The following is a 15239-nucleotide window of genomic DNA, read 5'->3' as shown; positions in this document are numbered from 1 at the left end:
AGGATTTGAAGGTTGAGAGTGAGTCCATATTGCGGATGTCTTGTGGCAGAGAGCTCCAGAGACGGGGGCAGAGTGGCTGAAGGCTGTTGACCCCATGGTTGAAGTGGTCAGGACGGTTTGGTGACCTGGGGGCCTCATTTATAAATGTGTTGTACACTCAAAAAATGGTGTATGCCCATTTCCAAGCAATCTTTGTGATTTATAAAAAAAAAAACTTGACAAGAAAACGTACAGTCCTTCAGTTATTTGTAACCACTGCAAAGTTGAATTTTCTTATCACTGGACTCTGAGGGTTTCTCTTTAATCAGATAAGACGTTAATACCCTGGCAGCGGCACACAGCTTTAGATTTGATTTGATTACATTCATTAATGTTGAAGTTGAGATCTACAATACATTTTATTAACTGCTACTGCGTTGTTAATACTGTTGATAAAAAGCTCCTTATTTGTTTAAAGTGTTTGCCCACCAAATGTTATTGCAGTTTTGTTCATATAGCAGTACTTTTAAAATAAAAGTGCGCAGTACACAACTTTTTAAATTATAAATGAATTGTACGCATAACAATGCAATTAATTGCAATTAATCAGCTTCATGAACATATCCACCAGCTCTGTGAAACCTCGATAAACATCTATAACTTTCAAAAGTCTCAAGATGCCTGGACCACATACATCACTGGATGAGCAATAACTCCCTCCAACTAAACAGCAGCAAATCAGAGGTCATTCTCATTGGAACATCACACCAAATACACAAAGCTGATATTTCCCATATCACCATCAATGGCCACTCCATTCCTTTCTCCCCTCTTGTCACAAGCCTTGGTGTGAAGCTGGACTCATCCCTGTCTTTCCAAGCACACTTTAAAACTGTCTGCCAAGCCTCATACTTCCATCTGAGGAACATTTCAAAAGTATGACACTCCCTCAGCAAACCAGATGCAGAAAAACCTCACACATCGATAACTGCAATTCTCTTACAGGCATTCCAGCAAAAACAACTCAGAGACTGCAACTGAACAGTGCCACCTGGATTCCCACTAAAACACGCAAATCAGAGCCCATCACCCCTATCCTTTACTCACTCCACCGGCTCCCTGTAACCCACCGGATCACCCACAAAGTCCTCATAGTGGACTACAAAGCCATCCACCACACTGGCCGAACTTACTTCCAGGAACTGCTTCTTCTACTAAATAACATTCACAAACATCACGCACACTGAGGTTTGGCAGCTCCAATCTCCTTAGTGTTCCGCGGACAAAACTGGCCAGCATGGGAGACCGGGCTTTCTCCTCCCTGGTTCCATGTCTGTGGAATCAGCTTCCAGAGAACATAAGGACCTTTGCATCACTCTCGGTTTTCCAAGAAAAGTCTTAAGACCCTCCTGTTCCGCACCGCGTTTTACTGATTGTCCTGGTTTTATGTCCTAGTTTTCGTTTGTACTATGTATGCTCTGTTTTTAAACTAAGCTCCCTGGTTTTGTACATCCTGCTTTTTATTTTTAAATATATGTCTTAGATCATTTTTAACTCTAATATCATTGAGTTGTAAAGCACCTTGAGATGACGTTGTGGGTCCTCGGTGCATTCTGCTTCGTCATCTTCTGTCGCCCTATAGTGACGTAGCCATAACACAGCTATCAAAATATGTTGTTATACAATTTTTCTGATGTTTGTTGGGAATATTACATAATTAAACACATAATGATAGTTGATATTGTAGTGTCGATGAGTGGGAGTTGGAGGCGGTGTGTTTAGTATGAAACTCCACGCGTCATTCACCACATACCATTGACTGTAAAAATAATGGACAAACCCTCAGTGACGTCACCCATAGGTTTCTGAAGAGCTCAAATGAAGCTCAAATGGCCGCCATCTTGTCAGTGCCTGACTCCGCCTGCTCCCGGATAATCCATAAATGGTTAAAGGGTTGGGTTGTGAGTGAAACTGGGGCGGGGCGAATGAAGCCTGGCTGCTGGAACACGCCCACCTACCTCGAGGTTACCAAGCTAGCTAGAAGTTAGGCTACCGGTATATGCTAACCTGAACTGTAACTCGCAGCACTCACCAGACGTTGACATTTTCCTCCGGCTTAATACGTTTCTTGGGGTAAGTTAACCTGACACTATACAACAATACTTCAAACATGTATTTATTTATTTATATTATATATAATCTACCCTACAGCATAAGGAGGTGACCTAAGGCACTCTTAAAATCGATACCTGCTAATGGTGCTAACATATATAATACACTTCAATAAAACATTTCACTCACCGAAAAAAACGAACCACAGAATCCTTGGATGGTCTGTTAGCACAATTAACTGCATAGCAAGACATGTTATCCCTCAGAATTTCGTATTAAAATACTCAGAAAAGCCTAACACGACCGATAGGTCAAGTTCAACGATTTAGAGAGCTGAGTGGATGAGGTGACAGCTATCCCATGCGGCTAACCTTAATATAACAACCCCAGCTGTCACTCAAATCGGCCACGCCCCTAATTATGCAGAACTTTATGGCTTAATATCTTTTGAACTGGATTTTTTAATGAAAATTCACCCCCCTCACAGTTGTCATGAACGCGGAAACTAGATATACAGAGAAAACCGTTGTAAAGCTGTAAACATGTTTATTTCTGCTCCAAAGTTAGACATTTTAACATGGGGTTCTATGGGGATTTGCTCTGTTTTGCAGCCAGGCCACGCGGCCATTCGAGGAACTGCAGGTTTTTGGCACTTCCTTATGGGCTCAGGCCCGTCGCGTTCAGGTAGGCATGGTAGGCAATTGCCTAGGGCCCCCGAGTAGGAGGAGGCCCCCCAAAGACGACAGGTTAAGATTTTTTTTTTTTTTTTTTCAAAATTCAAAGAAAAGTCTGATACAAATGCAACATGAATCAAACAACATGCATACCAATAAGACAGGTCATGTATTCAACAGCAATGACGATTTTAAATAGCTTCATAATAATAAGCAGTCATCTGTATACAGAGCTGGGCACAAATACATCATAAAGTATTTTGATACAAAATACAAATACTTGATCAAAAAATGTATCAAAATAAAATACAAAAATACTGGTCTGGAAAATGTATTTAAATACAATACAAGTATTTTGTATTTTGAAAATACAAAAATACACGCGAGATAATGCCTGTATTGAATACTGTCTGTAAACTGAGGAATGTACAATAAATAAAAAAGGAGACAGCTAACGCTACATTCAAATCCATTTTATTTTATCCATATTAAACAGAAAAACAGATCAGTTGTTCTTCAGGACAACCAACTTCTCCAGCATATCTGGTGTTAATGACCTTCTGTGAGGCCGGTTCACTAAGCCAGCAAAAGAAAACAGGCGCTCAACCGGGGCTGAGGATGGTAGGGTTGTGTTAAATCTCACAAAAAGCTGTTTCATCAAAGGGTATGCATTTAGTGAAGCCAGGTCTTTTCTGGGATCCTCCAAAAAATGAAGGGTCTCCAGTTCCGCCTTGCTGTGGCTGGGCAAGGCCTCGGCCTCCAGCTGGTTGACTGTTCCTGTAGAGATTGAAGACAACAGAAAAAAAACAAGAGCAATCAGAGATGGCAAGCTGGCCTCTGCCAGACACTATGCATGGACAAACAGACAGATAGACAACAATCAGACAGGGTCATAGCAATACCTAGCACAAACTCCCCCCCGAGGACCAAATAATGCATTCTTCAAAGTATAAATACTGAAATTGTCACCAAAAGGTAAAACATGCTATTGTAAATTACATAATTAAGTATTTTAAAGTGTAAAGAAATTCTTCTCACCTTGATCAGTGAACACAAAGAATTCGTCATTCTCCTCTGTGCTCGGTGTGGTCCCGTCACTCTCTGAGAGAAGTCCGAGTTCGTCTGCTGAGTGCAGCATCAGTTGCTGTATTCGCCTCTTCTCAGAAGCCAACCTCTGGGGTAACCACCTCATCTTAAAGTATGGGTGTGTTGTGGTTGCCAGGATGGCCTCATTCACGTCATGCTCCAGCATCAGAAAATTGTGGAAGCGTTTTTTGAACCCTGCTATGGTTGCTTGAAGAACGTGTGAGCAGTACCTCAAGTTTGATGCTTGCAGATCCTCCAGCTTGGCTTGAATGGTGAAAAGTGTTGGCAACAGCTCACCATAATAGCATGCAGATTGCCCTTGAAGCCGATCTATTGAGATGGCAATCGGTCCTAACACTCTGCAAAATTCCTCAATGTAGTCCAGTTCGACTTCCCTGAATGGTGGAAGTTGCAGGGCAGTCATGGCATCAGGGAGCTTGTCACGCAAGAATGACAACTGACTCAAGGAGTCATGCAGAGAATTCCACCTTGTAATGCAGGGTGTCTTGAGTTGCTGCTCGATTACTTTGCCTAGCGTTTCAGCACTCTTTGGTCTGCCAGATGCTGTCCATAATGCTGAGCACTTCGCCATCGTTGAATGATTCAGCCTGCTGAGAGTTGCATTGCTAGTGATCGATTTCTTGACATCAGTAGTTGAGATTAAACTCAGAGTATGTGTCGCACACCGGAGGTGTGGTGGTAAAATGATGGAACACTCAGATGCTTCTTCTCTCTCAGGATCTATGACCAGGAAGGACAGCTCATCGTCCAGCTCTTCAACTTCATCTGGGTCATTTGTTTTTCCAGTGACACTGAACTCTTTAAAGGCCTTTGCAAAGTTGGATGCATTATCAGTAACTGTAGACACAATGGTGTCTGAAGACAGCCCATATTCTGTGTGAATCTCATCCAACAGTTCTGCTATTCGGTTATAAGTATGGGGGCTGGGAAAATGCCTAACGGCAAGAGCGGCTGACTGCCTTTCCAGCGTGTCTCCATTGATCCAATGTACTGTTGCTCCCAAATAACTGGTTTTCTTTGTTGACCAAATATCCACTGTTGTACAAACACGGCGAACATTTTTAAGCGTCTCTTTTAGGAATGCTTTTTTTGTTGCAAATTCTTCATCAATCCGTCGTCCGAGTGTCCGTCTGGACATTACATTGGCACCTGGGTGAAGTCCCTGCACAAGCTCGATGAATTCTGTTTGTTCAACGGTGGCTAATGAGTGCATTCCTTTGACAACAAAGGATTTCACAAGGGAGTCGACTTTACTTTGTGATATTGTTGGGCTAGCATGGTCAAACAAACGAGTCTGCCTTAATGATGTTTTGGCTTTCTTCTGCTGGCCACTTGCACTTTCCTTTTTGTAATTTTCAAATTCCTGTAGATTCTCTGGGTGTTTTCTTTTCAAATGTGTCTTGAAATTTGTTGTTGCTTGATAAGAGCCACAAATAATGGCTTTCTTGGTTGTGCACAGCTGACACTCAGCTTCTATCTTTCCACTTGGATTTTGAGATACTACTTTGAAGAATTTCCCATCCAATATGGCACACCTAGGCCCAGTGGTACCTTCTGAAGATGTGGTGGCTTGAGGCTCACCTGACGCCTCTTCATCATCATGATTGTCACTCATCTCAGTTCAGTGGGACATCCTCTATTTCAAACGAAATTGTCAAAAAAAAAGTTGTTAGTCAGTTACTCTTCAACAGACACACACTTAAATCACATCATAAAAAAAGGAAAAACAATTAAATCCGAAACTGACTACTATATGCACTTGCATGAAAGGGCTCTTCTAACCTGCCAAGTGAAATATTACCTAGGATACTAATGATAAAGCGTTTGGAAGTGGAAAAACTAAAAGCCAGAGGTGTCAAAAGTAAAAGTAAAAGTACATTTTCTGGTGTAAGTACAACACTAGCACGTGGTAGCCTATTACATAGCTGTTAGACCATTTACTCCATTGTACCTAATGGGATAGATAGACTGCGTTGTTACTGAAAAACACTTCTAACAATCTAACAAGGACCCACCACAAACTTGATCCAACCAGTGTAGTCAGCTGATCGTAAGACAAGTACACAGGTCTACTGGTTACTCAGATAAGTTACCTGTGTTGGAAGGAAACTGTGTTTCTTTTCTTTCTTTTTTTTTTAACTTTTACTTTTGACATCTCTGCTAACAGCTGAGCTAAGCTCCATGCACAAAACTAACTACTATGCGCCATAACAGGCAGTGACTCCAAATCTAGTGATCTACAGATACTGAATTAGTTTTCAATAAATACAAATATAAAATAAATAATATGCCCTAGAAATGCTTAATACAGCCTACTGTATTGGTCTCTAATGGACTATTAAAAAAAAAAAAAGCCAAGTGTGAATATGATTTTAGAAGCTAAATGTGTAGTTTAAGATTATATAAAAGTGGGTTTTCAAGGATCCTCCCTAGCTTTGGTTGGAGCTCTAACAGGAACTGAATCTCCATATAATTAGTTAGTATGAATCAACATAGAAGACTTAATATTATTCAGAAATGCTTAGACCTAGCCTACTGCTCTATGATGGACATTTGTCAAGTGGCCCAAGCCCCTAAACAACACAATTTTCTCACGTTTTTTCACAATAAATAAATAAGTACTTTATTGACAGGTTATAGTTATGGATCGTTCTGGGCTCAAAACATTGTTATGAGCCCAGTTTAGCCTATCTCATTCTTTCGTTTGGTAATAGAATTTGGTACCGAGTGGAAAAGGAATTCGCCAGCTCGAGGTCTTGCCGTGGGAGGGAACATGCCTGCGAGGGCTCCTACAACATCACTAGGCCGATACAGGGGCTATTACGGGTTTAAACACAAAACTGGCGTTATTTGTTTTATTGGGGGTCATAGAAACGGGTCCTTTCTCGTTTAACATCAAATAATATGGCCGTGTTCCTCTACCGTTTCATCCAATTTAAAATTGGATCTCCTAACTGTCCTCAGTGAGAGTGACTAATTTAATCACCATATCTTACGTTTAGTACTAGTTTACCTTTTGCGAGTCAAGCATTCATGTTTGACCTCTCTGGTCTATATTTGATAAACTACCTAGGCTACACTCTAAGAAACTTGCTCAATTTCGCTGACCTAAGCAATTTGACTGACCGTCATTTATCAACCCCTGCCTATCAAACACTCATCATTCAAGAGAAAGCTAACACTCGAAAATAGTCTAGTGCTTATGGTGTAATTCTGTTGACAATGTGTGTGGGAAGACTGTAGCATTTTTTTTATACAAAACATTTCACCTTAGTGTTGTTTCATGCCTCGAAAAGCCAGCAACAGAGCCGTGTAGGTGCAGGTCCTCTTCACTGCTGTAGTAGTGATGACTGCTGACGTCGCGGAGAAAAAATGGTCGCATTCAAGTCTCGATTGGGCGTGTCACGTGATTTACGTCTTGACCCAAAGATCTCTGGTGATTCGCTTAGTTTTACTGATTTAAAAAAAAGGTTTTTTGCAAAGTATTTTTGTATTTAAAATACCCAAATACAGCACCTCAAAGTATTTAAATACAAACTACATTTCATTTTTTCCAATCTTGTAAAAATACAAAATGCAAAATACTGAAAAGTATTTTAAATACGTATTTCAAATACATGTAGTTAAAATACTGCCCAGCTCTGTCTGTATATGAAGGGCTCTGCTGCGACTGCGAGGGCAGCAACAGCGCCTCCCTAGAGCATGCGATGTCCGAAAAGCGCAACGACACATTGTAGTCGAAATACCCCAGCTCGAGGGGGCCCCCCTTTCCCATGCATTAGCGCGACAGCGTCAAGTGCAAGTGAAAAGTGAAAAATTAAAATGAAGCGAAATTATCTCTCCGGCAATCAAAAAAAGAAGAAGAAAAGGGAAGAGGAGCAGAAAAGAAAACAAGACACCGGTAAGTAGAATATACACAATCAACATGAAAATTGTGCCAGGCAGGGTATACCATATTTTGCTAGAGTAGCGAGGTTGTAACGACGACTAGCTAGGAACCAGTGGTTTGGCATGCTAGCATGCTAACCAAACTTAAACTGCTACCTTTGACTTCACTATAAGTTCATAACGTTATCAGCTGGCCAAATTGATCAACGATTAATTCCTCTTAATATCCTAAATAAACTTCACATATGTTTTCAGTCGTTAGAGCCTTGAGACAACCAGTGAAATAGTTATTCCTGTAGTAGCTAGCTATTTAATAGGAGATTAACATGGGAGTTTACAATAATTTTGCTAGAATACCATTGGGTTGATTTACTTACTTTATTTACATTTTAACGGTTAACATCCCGGCGCAGATCAGCCACATGAAGAAAACAGCCACTTTAGTGTCAATTAATCCTTTTCTAAACCTATTCTGCTGTTTGTTGTTGTTGGTCTCCATGATAGCTGTAAATACCACTGGACCACCGTTAAAAACTGTACCGATAGCTTTGAGCTTTTTCTATGGGACACAGACAGTACACAGACACACACAGACACACCACGGGTGCGGGGATGGCGCTGTTGCCACTCACAGAATTGATTTCAGGAAAACAGCTCGTCTTAGTGACTGTATTTCTGTTTTCAAACCAGTGAAAACGGGATTATTGTAAGATTTTATTATTATTTATTTTTTTACTTTTTTTTGGTGAAGCAGTGCTTCACCTGTAGTCGTATAGAAACCGCCACTAAACCGCCTAGTAGGAACTGTGTGTAATGCTTTTAATATCTATTTCACCACAATTATCAGACTGTAAAATGATAGGATTTCAAAAGCATTTGAAAAATAACCAAGCTAATCATACAGTACTTATTCTTTCTCCAAGGGGCATTGCTGAAATTTCTTCATCCCGCTCTACCAAGTGTTGTCTCTGGTGCTACTGAAGGTAACGTTCTTTTCTACCTATTATTAGTGCCTTCTATCAACACACTTGATGTTATCAAAATGACTTTACATTTTTCTAATTCAAGTCATAGTTGTGTGTATTCATTCCACTTGCCCACAGAGTCTTCTGGACATTTCAAATATGTGGGACATTCACTAATGTTAATGAATAACTGAGTTGTTGAGATCAATGCATGCAAAATGTGCAATATAAATAAAAAGAATATTATTTATGTATTTATTTATTTTTGCACCAGGGCCATCAACATCGTCTTCGTCACATGTTTATGAGGAGGAGCAAGTGGAAGACAACATTGCGGCGTCCACACCACTTCCCAGCAGTGGTTCAACAGAAGGTGCATTAAGCCGCACAATTTCAACTTATCACCTATCATAGTGACCCAAAGTTATAGCAGCATGTGCTGTGAAAGTGTATTAAAATGACCATTTGCTATAAAGCGTTACACAAGTAGATCACCATACCTTAAGCATTTAGTTGTCGTACTTCACACATGAAACTGTGCCATGAATTAATTTGTAATTACATATTTTTCAGCAGTGCCATCAACTCCATCACGACTTGAGGAGGAGCAAGTGGAAGCATCCACACCACTTCCCAGCAGTGGTTCAACAGAAGGTGCATTAAGCCGCACAATTTCAACTTATCACCTAACACCCATGTGCTATGAAAGTGTATTAAAATGACCCTTTCTTTTTAAAGCATTATACAAGTAGATCACCATTCCCTAGTTGCTGTACTTACCACATGGCAATTGTGCTATAAATTAATTTGCAACTATATGTTTTCAACAGTGCCATCAACTCCATCTCCACTTCATGAGGAGGACAAAGAGGAAGATGACATTGACATGGCAGAGACCACCCCACCATCCAGAACTGGGGTACCTGTAGGTATTGCAAGCACCACATTAAGTGATGACCCAGGATGTTGGCCCAGTGTCCTAACAAGCAGTATGCGCTGTGAAATAGTCAAAAAAGGACCTGTGCAAATCATGGACATTGAATTCCCGCAAAACTTAGACAATCCTCCTCGAAGATTCACCAAGGACAGTTACAAAAGAACCATGAAAAATGGTGAGAATATACATCGATCGTGGCTGGTGTATTCCATCCACACAGATGGAGTGTTCTGTTTCCCTTGTACTGTTTTCGGGAAGCGTGAGCGTGACAATGCCTTAACGACCTGTGGCTACGGTGGATGGAAGAACCTTTCCTATCGCCTAAAAAAACACGAGTGCACAAAGGTGCACTGTGACAATGTGAAAAAGTGGCACGACCTTCAGAGGAGACTGCAAACCAGTACACTGATTGATCAAAGACAGATGGAGTTGATGCAACTTGAAGTTGAACACTGGAAAGGCGTGATTCGGAGAGTGATTGCCATAGTTTCCCATCTGGCAGAACGCAACCAGGCTTTGAGAGGAACTACCAGTACCGTGTATGATCGCCACAATGGGAATTTTCTGGCTCAAGTGGAACTCCTAGCACAGTTTGATCCGGTAATGAATGAACACATCAGACGAATACAATGCAAAGAGACAAAGGTGCATTACCTGAGTGGAGTCATTCAGAACGAAATCATTCAGCTGGTCGGAGACAAAATCCTACAGGAGATTGCAAGAAGAGTGCACAAAGCAAAATACTTCTCCGTGATCATGGATTGCACTCCTGACATCAGCCACAAGGAACAACTTTCTGTTGTTCTCAGGATTGTCAACTGTGAAACACCTGTTTCTATTGCTGAGCATTTTTTGGGATTTGTACATGTTGAAGACACAACTGGTAAAGGGCTCAGTGAAATCCTGCTTGACCAGTTGGAGAAGCACAACCTCAGCATTTCAGATTGCCGTGGGCAGTCATACGACAATGGCAGCAATATGATGGGCCACAAACAGGGTGTGCAGGCAAGAATTTTAGAGCTGAACAACAAGGCGCTATGCATCCCATGCAGCAGTCACACACTAAATCTGGTTGTGTCAGATGCTGCCAAGTCTTCAGTGTTGTCCATGTCTTTTTTTGGTATGCTGCAACGACTGTACAACCTTTTCAGTTCCTCTGTGCACCGCTGGGCAATTTTGAAGCAGCATGTGAAGCAGCTCACCCTTAAGCCACTTTCAGGGACGAGATGGGAGGCCCGAATTGACAGTGTGAAGGTAGTGCGGTACCATCTACCTGAAATACTAGACGGACTGTCAGCACTGGAGACATATGCTACAGAGAAGGGGGACTCAGAGACCATGTCCTCAGCAAAAAGCTTACATGGTGAGCTTAAAACATGGTCCTTTCTTCTGTGCACAATAACCTGGTACAACGTTTTGTATCAGGTTAACCATATGAGCAAGCTCCTCCAGAGCCCGGATGTTTCAATGCAAACACTGAAAAAAGAAACCGAGGGAGTGACAGAGTACCTAGAAGATTTCAGGGAAAATGGACTCGCATCAAGCCAAACGGATGCAATGGAGATTGCAGAAGATCTGGAAATTGAGAGGAAATTGCCTGAGAAAAGGCAACGTAAAAAGAAAAGGCAGTTCCTTTACGAGAGTACAGATGAAACCCAATCGACCCCAGAAGAGGCCTTCAGAAGGGACTTCTTCCTGCCTTTGGTTGACACTGCCATCACCAGCCTAAAAGACAGATTTTCCAGACTGGAGGGGGTGTATGCCCTGTACGACTTCCTGTTCAGCATTGATATCATGAGGGCCACAATCAAGACTGGGAAATTGCATGAGAGATGCAGGAAAGTGGAACAAACCCTCCATGATATTGATGCAGACGACTTGGCATTGGAGATCAACTCTGCTGTCCACACCTTTCCAGATGAAGTATCCAGGTGCCCATTTAAAATGCTGGACTACATATACAGTGAGAAGCTGTTGGACCTGTACAGCAATTTAAGCATTGCACTGCGCCTACTTCTGACCCTTCCTGTCTCGGTTGCCTCCGGAGAGAGGAGCTTTTCATCTCTGAAGCGCATAAAGAATTACATGAGGTCAACTATGAGCCAAGAGAGGCTCTCTGGACTGGCACTCATGTCAATTGAGAGTGACGTCCGCAGGTCTTTGGACTTGGAGGGGATTGTGTCTGCATTTGCTGAGGCCAAGGGCCGCAAGCAGCAGTTTCAGTAGGAAATAAAAAAAATAATAAAGGCTACTTTTCAGTGTATGTTTGACCTCTTTTGTGATTAAAACGCACAGAATTGCGGAAATTTTTTTTTTAAAGGCCCCCAACAACTTCTTTGCCTAGGGCCCCCAAAATCCTAGAAACGGGCCTGTATGGGCTTCATTTTGGAGACTCGGAAGTTGCCCCTTGCCACATACTCACATACACAATATACTATTAGCTACATGCTACTGTGAAGCTACAAACAAATAACAACTTGTCGGCCACCATCCGGTCCGTGAGGAAACACTACAACAGTGAATTATGTCCCTTAATGTTCCGGCACAATATACTAATTTATTTTCACATTACACCTTGAGAGCATGGTGTATGTCACCATCCCAACTCTACACCTATAATATAGTCAGCAGTGTGGACAGTAAGGAGTGACATGGATAGACTCCGGAGTGGGCAGCTGGGAATAGTAGTTTAAATAATGTTACAACTACAACAAGAAGCCTTAGCCTGTGACAGCAGTAAGGTGGGAGCCTATTGCATTCTCACATTCCTACTGTTTATATGGCTCTTATAAATTCATGTCACACTGTACGATGAAAATCCTGAGATGGATGTGCGGTGAATCGCTGCGATGTAAATATAAAAATGAAATAAATTGCAGCTTGTGTCATGAGAGAGAAACTCTGTGGAGTTATTTCACCTTCATCGTTTCAGAGTGTTGTTTACTTTTCATTGATATTATACCTCAGTGCTGTCTGACAGAAATGTTAATAGTCTTTGGCGATTAGTCCTCGATCCTGATATCGTATATTTTAAGGCAGAAGTGCAGCCGTGATTATAATAGGAACCCCCCAGTGGTCCAGTCACTGACGGTGATGTTGAAGATGTGGATTGATAAGGTGTGGTTTTTGGATTAGCTCATCCTGGGAGATGACTGGAGGTGGATGGAGGGAGGCGGGCTGCAGCATTAACGCCTGGAATAACAGCTGACTGCTGGAGATGGGGGAACAATCTTAAAGTTTGACTGCAGCACGATGATTGGCGGCTAAAGATTGAGGTGAAATGTAATTGGTTAAAAGAGAACACCCATAATGAGCTGATGGTATGCATAGCCAGACTTCCACATGTTTATACCTCCTTATACTGTTCATAAGGTAAATACTTCTGTGAGATGTATATATTTATATTAATAACACTGCACTTTCTGCTTGTTTTGCACTTCTGGCTAGATGCTAACTGCATTTTGTTGTCTAACTCTTTGCAATAACAATGAAGTACCATGTAATTGAATCATCTATAAGTTCAGCTTGGCGGATTTCCTAGGGCAGCCCTATGATCATTATTCATGTGTGTATAGTAGTTCTCACCCCGTGTTATTTATGGGATCTGTTTTTCCTATACCTACGTGTTCACAAATTGAATAATATAGACACAGGCTACTGACCAGAGACAAACTTCAAGGAGGAGTGACCTTCATTCAGTGCGCTCACACCAAAGAGCCGCTGAGTCACTCTTTGTTTCTGAGGCAGGTGTGTGTATCACCGCTGCAGCTGCTGGACGAGCTTCGGGCCCTTTGAGCCGAGAGAGTGCACTTCACACAAAGGGCTTGCATCTTAAAAAGCCAAGAGATCTTGGTGGAGGACTGTGGAGTTTCACACAAGGCGGCGGCATACAAAGCGAGCTGCAGTTAATTGATAATGCCGGGCTGCAGCCCTGCCTGTCTCCACATTCCTTTCCACCGGCCGCCCTAATGAAGGAGTATTCTTCCAGACAGGCCCCAGCCCAACGTCTATCTGTCTGTCTCGGCTACGAATGTTGTTTTGCCCAAATTGCTGTCACAATCGTTTAATCTGCTCACCCCAGAGAGAAGAGATACCCGCCTCGACATCTCTCACTAGTCTCTCTCTCTTTGCCCTTGCGATGTGCTCTTCAGTCTTATCCTCTCTCACCCCCCTCTCCTCCATCCCCACCCTCCTTGTTTCAACTCTCTTCCCTGAGTGCACTGTGTAGAATTCCTATTTGTCTCTCTGGTGACACTAATTGGAAAATAGCTTGAGGCTTCCCCAGGGCTGAAACCCCAACAGGCTCTTTGTTGATTAGTGGCAACTTAAGAAAGTTGGACAAGACAGTGGTGACAGACAGCATTTCCCTCTGTCCATCTGTCCCTCCCAGCCATATTTTGTCCTGGTGACCCCTGGATGGACATGATGGTGGTGGGGGGGGCCTGGTATTGGCACGAGCCTTTGATAATAAAACTATCGTGCTGCAGCGTGTAAATAGAAATGCGTGGGCTATGCTGAGTATGTTATGTAAATGTTGAGAAATGGGCTTGCTTAATTTGGGAAGAAGGGCAGAGGAGTGTGTGTGTGTGTGTGTGTGTGTGTGTGTGTGTGTGTGTGTGTGTGTGTGTGTGTGTGTGTGTTTGTGTGTGTGTGTGTGTGTGTGTGTGTGTGTGTGTGTCTGTGTGTGTGTCTGTGTGTGTGTGTGTGTGTGTGTGTGTGTGTGTGTGTTTGTGTGTGTGTGTGTGTGTGTGTGTGTGTGTGTGTGTGTCTGTGTGTGTGTGTGTGTGTGTGTGTGTGTGTATGTCTGTGTCTGTGTGTCTGTGTCTGTGTGTGTGTGTGAATACTGGATGATGTTTTGCCAGCATACTAAATCACTTAGAGAGACATCCTTTGAGGGGATGTATTGAGATGTGTAAAGCACTAATGAGGCCTCACTCACAAATGTTTTCTTAGTATTCCTCCTGAAAGTGTTTGTTCAAACAGTGTCAGAGAAAAATAAGAGAACTCAACATGTTATTCATGTAGCGTGTGCACAGTCGGGGAGATGTTGTTACCACGGAAAATAAATTGTGAATCCGGACTGTTCTTAAATTGGATACATAATATCAGCTCCTCAGCCAACAGCCATCATTATGTGGGGAGTTTTTGTGCCGTGAAAAGCAACATGTAAAGACGAGCAAGACTAATAATCATATGTGTGTTTTAATGAGAACATATGAGTTGATTTGAAGACTGAGAAGGAGAAGGAGAGTTTACGGTGAGGATGTCGTATTCCCTAGAATCTGTAAAGCCCCCTGAGACAGATGTAGAAATTGCGATATGGGCCTGAATAAATAAAGTTTGATTGATTGAAAATATATTGCAGTAGATTTTGGACATGTGTTCGGGGTCCTCAGAAGTTTATAGAATAGATTGGAATAGTTGAAAGCAATATTATTAAGTTCAACTTACTATTTTTATTTTAACTTGCGGTTATTGCTTTCAGCTAACCTAATTCTGTTATGTGTAATTTAATTACATACTACATTTAATTAAAGTCAACGTTTCAGTTTTTTAGTGGGATGGTAGTTGGTACAG

General features: G+C 41.9%; 1 protein-coding gene and 1 long non-coding RNA gene across 2 annotated transcripts; one reads left to right on the top strand and one right to left on the bottom strand.

Annotated features, from left to right (window-relative positions):
• Positions 1–3217: 3217 nt before the first annotated feature.
• On the bottom strand, positions 3218–4194 carry LOC134859311 (uncharacterized). Its single transcript, XR_010165077.1, has 2 exons — positions 3804–4194; positions 3218–3542 (listed from the first exon to the last, which is right to left on the bottom strand). It is a non-coding gene; the product is annotated as an uncharacterized LOC134859311 (long non-coding RNA).
• A 4460-nt stretch (positions 4195–8654) lies between these two features.
• LOC134859504 (zinc finger MYM-type protein 1-like) lies at positions 8655–12024 on the top strand. Its single transcript, XM_063876015.1, has 4 exons — positions 8655–8743; positions 9000–9098; positions 9299–9379; positions 9556–12024. Exon 4 carries the CDS (start codon positions 9612–9614, stop codon positions 11886–11888), a length of 2277 nt encoding a protein of 758 aa, XP_063732085.1. The 5' UTR covers positions 8655–8743; positions 9000–9098; positions 9299–9379; positions 9556–9611; the 3' UTR covers positions 11889–12024.
• The last annotated feature ends 3215 nt before the right edge of the window (positions 12025–15239 follow it).

The sequence above is a fragment of the Eleginops maclovinus genome, chromosome 23 (genome assembly GCF_036324505.1).
Source record: "Eleginops maclovinus isolate JMC-PN-2008 ecotype Puerto Natales chromosome 23, JC_Emac_rtc_rv5, whole genome shotgun sequence".
Classification (NCBI taxonomy): Eukaryota; Metazoa; Chordata; class Actinopteri; order Perciformes; family Eleginopidae; genus Eleginops; species Eleginops maclovinus.
Note: the sequence above shows the minus strand (reverse complement) of the source record. Positions and strands in the feature narration are given on the sequence as shown.